At 37.3% G+C, this 5,536-nt stretch overlaps 1 gene segment (V, D, J or C); it reads left to right on the top strand.

The window, feature by feature from the left end:
* On the top strand, positions 1–462 carry LOC118241183. The segment is given in 2 exon segments: positions 1–67; positions 149–462. Coding segments are annotated over 2 exon segments (360 nt in total).
* Positions 463–5,536: the final 5,074 nt, after the last annotated feature.

Below are 5,536 nucleotides of genomic sequence, written 5' to 3'. Positions count from 1 at the left end.
TTATCAGCTTCAAAACAAACCATGTTTTCTACATGCCTACTGCTGCTGCTTGTGGCAGCAAGAACCTGTGAGTGTTTTTAGATTTGACTTTAAATCCTGTATGTGTAGTATACATCTTTTTATAATGATTTTGAACCATTTTCAACAGGTGTTCACTGTGTTGAACTGACTCAGCCTGGATCAATGGTTCTAAATCCTGGGAATCAAATGACACTCACCTGTAAAGTGTCTGGGTATTCAGTGACTGATAGCAGCTACTGTACAGACTGGATACGGCAGCCTACAAAAGCTCTGGAGTGGGTTGGAAGCATATGTGGTAGTGGTAACACCTACTACAGTGATAAACTGAAAAGCAGATTTCAAGTTTCCAGAGACTCTTCCAGTAGCACAGTAACCTTAAAAGGGCAAAATATGCAGACTGACGACACAGCTGTGTATTACTGTGCACGTGAACCACAATGAAACAAACAAATGACAAGCCGGCTCAAAAACTCTACATGCGACATATCTCCTCATACAGAAATGTATGCCATGATTTAAAATTAATTCCTTTTAAACAGTTCACATTAATCTTCTTTGGTTTGATCTTCAAGTATGTTCATTTAAAGCAAATAAAACCACAGAAAATATATGCTGTATATGCAATGGTAGGATGAACTGATGAGAGAGTATCTCATACAGATGGGGGACATGGTCATCATTAAAGCAGATGAGGTTCGATTGCAGGACATAAGACAATCAATGGCTGGACATGCAGAACTGAAGGACAGCACCAGATTGAACATAAGCACTAGATGATCTGATGACCCAAGATGAGACTGTGTAGAGAAGGTTCTGAGACAATCCAGCACCTCGAAGCAGGATGCATAGTACTGGCAGGGAAAACATATACTGAGTGACACAACCAAGTTGCAGGGATCATAGAACAGGAACATAGGTAAGGCATATGTATCCTATGGGACATAGTTATTGAATTCCCTAAGTATTTCAGAGAAGTTGATGTATTAAGCTACATAATGAGTACAGTTATCATATAAATAACATACTGTCTGCCACAGTACACTATGGAAGTATTCTGGTTCCTATGCTTCTATGCTGTTCATTGTTCATCTTTTATCTTCGATCTGTATGCATGAATGAAAATATTCCCATAAATTCTTCAGCATGAGCTAACATAGTCCTGATGTGAGTTGATATAGACAGCTGTGCCTATGTGCCTGGAACCAGGACAACATCATGTTCTTTAAATATGTACAGGCAGTAGGGGGCAACATTTACTCAAATATGTAAGCAGCAGGAAGATCTAAAGTTGGTACTAGTACATTCTCCCCAGCAGTTGCATCCTGTGAGGCAGTTTTGGTTAGTTTAAAATTTGATTCGATCAAAACCACCTTAACACAAATTATACTCTAAAGAAATTTTTATATATATATATATATATATATATATATATATATATATATATATATATATATATATATACACACATTTTGTATGTATAACTATGCATTCGTTTTCTCAGTGGAGCAGAACATTTAAAATTATTAGCTACTACTCCATACAAAAGCACTCCTTTATATATGAAATAATTTGAGGTTAAAGACAGATTACACCTTTTCAGCTTCAAAAGACACCCCGACCCCCACACGCTTACTGGTGCTGCGTTCAGCTGTGTCATGTGATGTTTTAAGTCTATTTTGTACAAATTTTCAATTCACAATCTGAAGATATCTTTTTCAGCAGGTGTTCACTGTGATAAACTGACTCAGACTGGATTTATGGGTGTCAATCTTGGGCAGTCAGTGACACAGACCTGTAAGGTGTCTTTCATTCACTCTCTAATAGCAGCTTCTGAACACATACGATATGATAGTCTTCAGGAAAAATCTCGAGTGGAGTATAAAAATTTGTGATGATGGTAACACCTATTTAGTGATGAACTGTAAACCAAGTTTGAAGTTTCCAGAAACAATTCCAGCAGTAAAGTATTTCTAGATTTTAGCAAACTCTGCAGACCCAACCACACAGAGAAATAAATTAGCAGAATGGCCATAAAAAATCACACTCCGTGGAAAATCATTTTATTAGAAATGTTTTTCTATAAAGAATATATATATTTGTGGTGTCTGTAGAGAACCTCTAGAGGGAGATACATCTATGGTAGGGGTGGAGAGGTTCCACCTGGTGATGCTGAACAAGCCAGAGGAAGGTGGAAGTTAGCTTGCTGGTTGTTTAGTGCCGAGTTACTTTAAAGGTGTATTAGCTCATCTAATGCAGATGTTCGTCTGGTTCTTAAGTCGAGGACACCACAATATTGTATATCCATAATCAATATCCTTATAAAGGAAATAAAAAACAGTTAAACTGCAGAAGAATTGACATAGTAATAAAATAAAAGTAATAATAATAGTATTACTACACAGTAATAAAAATGGACCCCAAATTTAGGTTAGGAACTTGAAAAACTCCAATGTACTATTTCATAATGGCAGGAATCTAAATTTACTGCTTGCTAATTACTTAGATAAAGACCAAAGATTGCCCTTCCTCACTGTGTAGTTTGTTTCAATTTCATCTGAATAAAAGTATAAATCCATCCCAGACCTGAGCAGAACTCATAATTAGTCCCATCTAGACTTTGGACAAGTGTCCTTGTACTTTCTTAATTAAGCTCTCTGATTTTGTAACTATTCTTGCTATTTGCTCAGATAAAGGCCAAAGAATGAATAAAAGTAGAAATCCAACCCATACCAGATTAGACAACATAATCCGTCCCATCTAGACTTTACAAGTGTCTTTGCACTTTCTTTTCTATGCCCTTTGATTTTGTCCCTCTGCAAATCAGCCTTCCTTCATCTATAACCAACCTCTGTGTGTCAGCGAAACTGTAGAGAGGAGATCCTTTCTGCTTAGCTACAATGTGCACTATGTACTTTTCATCTCTCCTACTGCTGATGCTGGCAAATCTACCATGTAAGTGTCACGATATAATAAGATAATTAAGTAGATTAAAAAAAAATAAGGAATAAAGTTTAATTCATAACTCTGATTATTTGGTTTCTCCAGAGATGACTCCAGCAGTCAGCTGTCCTGTACAGATTAACAACCTGAAGAGTAAAGATGCTGCCATGTATTACTGTGCTAGAGAGACACAGTGATGACAGGCAGTGGTACAGTCATACAAAAACACTTTCTCATACATTTAAACAGTGAAACCAATAGTCATGTATTAATTGTAAGGTTTTTTTTAAATTTAAATACCAACAGCAAACAAACCAACAAGTCTGCAAAACAAGATTGATGATGAACCTTTCTCTTCTCTGCAAAGTTACATAATCTGATTAAAATCGAAATTTAGCTAATTATGATCCATTAGTAGCCTGATAGAAAGAAATCTGAAAAATAATCTATTGAGCATTGAAATATGTGCAAAATCTCTTAAAATGTAATATTGTTTGGTAAAGATTCTCCTAACAATTGATTTCTACTGTAGAAACTTGAAAATTTATTTAGATCCAATTCATCTGTAACATTTTGGAAAAAAAAGTCTCCCAATGATAGACTTTAAACACCATTACACAGAAAATATACATGTAGTGTATGTGTATGTATGCCAAATGTCAAATTCATAAATGTAAAAGTGCACATTGCTTAAATGTGACATCCCTTAAACATTTTTTTTTAAATTTAGTACCAGTACAAAATGTAATTAAGCACCTAAATGATTGCATATATAGTTTAATATAAAGTCAAACCAGTAGATATGCTCTGTGTAACATTAATAAATACAAGGAGATAGTAGGAAAGAATGTAAAAAAACTGACATGAAACACATTTCATCAAATTTACCTTAAGAGAGGCTCTATGCAAATGTTCCTCCCACTCCTATTTATTGAAGCACTAAAGACCAACTGCTTTTACTTATCAGCTTCAAAACACACCATGTTTTCTACATGCCTACTGCTGCTGCTTGTGGCAGCAAGAACCTGTGAGTGTTTTTAGATTCGACTTTAAATCCTGTATATGTAGTATACATCTTTTTATAATGATTTTGAACCATTTTCAACAGGTGTTCACTGTGTTGAACTGACTCAGCCTGGATCAATGGTTCTAAATCCTGGGAATCAAATGACACTCACCTGTAAAGTGTCTGGGTATTCAGTGACTGATAGCAGCTACTGTACACACTGGATACGGCAGCCTGCAGGAAAAGCTCTGGAGTGGGTTGGAGAAATATGTGGTAGTGGTAACACCTACTACAGTGATAAACTGAAAAGCAGATTTCAAGTTTCCAGAGACTCTTCCAGTAGCACAGTAACCTTAAAAGGGCAAAATATGCAGACTGACGACACAGCTCTGTATTACTGTGCACGTGAACCACAGTGAAACAAACAAACTACAAGCCTGCGCAAAAACTCTCCATATGAAATATCTCCTCAAGCAGAAATGTACGCCATGACTTAAAATATATTCCTTTTAAATAGTTCACACAAGACTTTTTTGGTTTCATCTTCAGGTATGCTCATATTTGCCCTCCACCCCTTCTAATTTTTTATTGTCAATTTATTGCTTCCATCCAAAACACTTTCCATCCAAGGGCACAAGCAGACTCCTCTCTTACCCATAAGGTCCGAATATGCTTTCTGCCATTTAAACTCTAGCAAATAAAACCACAGACAATATTTGCTGCATATGCAATGGAATATGCAATGAACTGATGAGAGTGTATCTCATACAGATAGGGGACATGGTCATCATGGAAGCAGATGAGGTGTGATTGCAGGACGTAAGACAATCAATGGCTGGACAGGGCAGAACTGAAGGACAGCACAAGATCAAAATAACATGCTGTCTGCCACAGTACTGTCACGAGACCCCCCCCCCCCCCGACGAGTCACGTGGTACGATCTGCTCTGTGCAAGGGGGTTATCCCTTGTCTATAGCCACACCCCCGTGATGGCACGCACCCGCATGGGGTTTATTGTTGAGTGTTTGTTCATCTATTTAAACCCCCGTCAGTGCATGTCTCGGGGTTGGTCAATGTAAATGTAAATGTAATTGTAAATGTTAATGTTAGTGTATGTTAACCCTTGTTGAATGTTCATGTTGTGTAAAACCGTTGTCTATTTGTGCAAGTGCCACCGTTGTCACTCGTGTTTCATGTTAATAAATGTTTCACTAGATCGAGGGAGTCTGTGCCTCCTCTTCCGCGACCTGCAGCACTCGGGCCAACGTTACAAGTATACTATGTCCATACTGTGGTTCATATGATTCCATGATGTTCATTGTTCATCTTTTGTCTTTGAGCTGTTTGCATGAATGAAAACATTCTCATAAGTTCTAAGGAGCAATGTGAGTTTATTAAACACAAGGTGTATTTGATTGTCAGAAATGGCTGCCCTCCTAGCATTACGCCTGGTATTATTGTCGTCACCCTTGCCTTGTCAAATTGCCTCGTTCATGTGTTACCTCGCCTCTGTGTTTTCCCCTTTCACCTCTGTTGATTTTGCCCTCTGCGATTGTTTCCCTCACTTAA

The sequence above is a fragment of the Electrophorus electricus genome, chromosome 1 (genome assembly GCF_013358815.1).
Source record: "Electrophorus electricus isolate fEleEle1 chromosome 1, fEleEle1.pri, whole genome shotgun sequence".
Classification (NCBI taxonomy): Eukaryota; Metazoa; Chordata; class Actinopteri; order Gymnotiformes; family Gymnotidae; genus Electrophorus; species Electrophorus electricus.
Note: the sequence above shows the minus strand (reverse complement) of the source record. Positions and strands in the feature narration are given on the sequence as shown.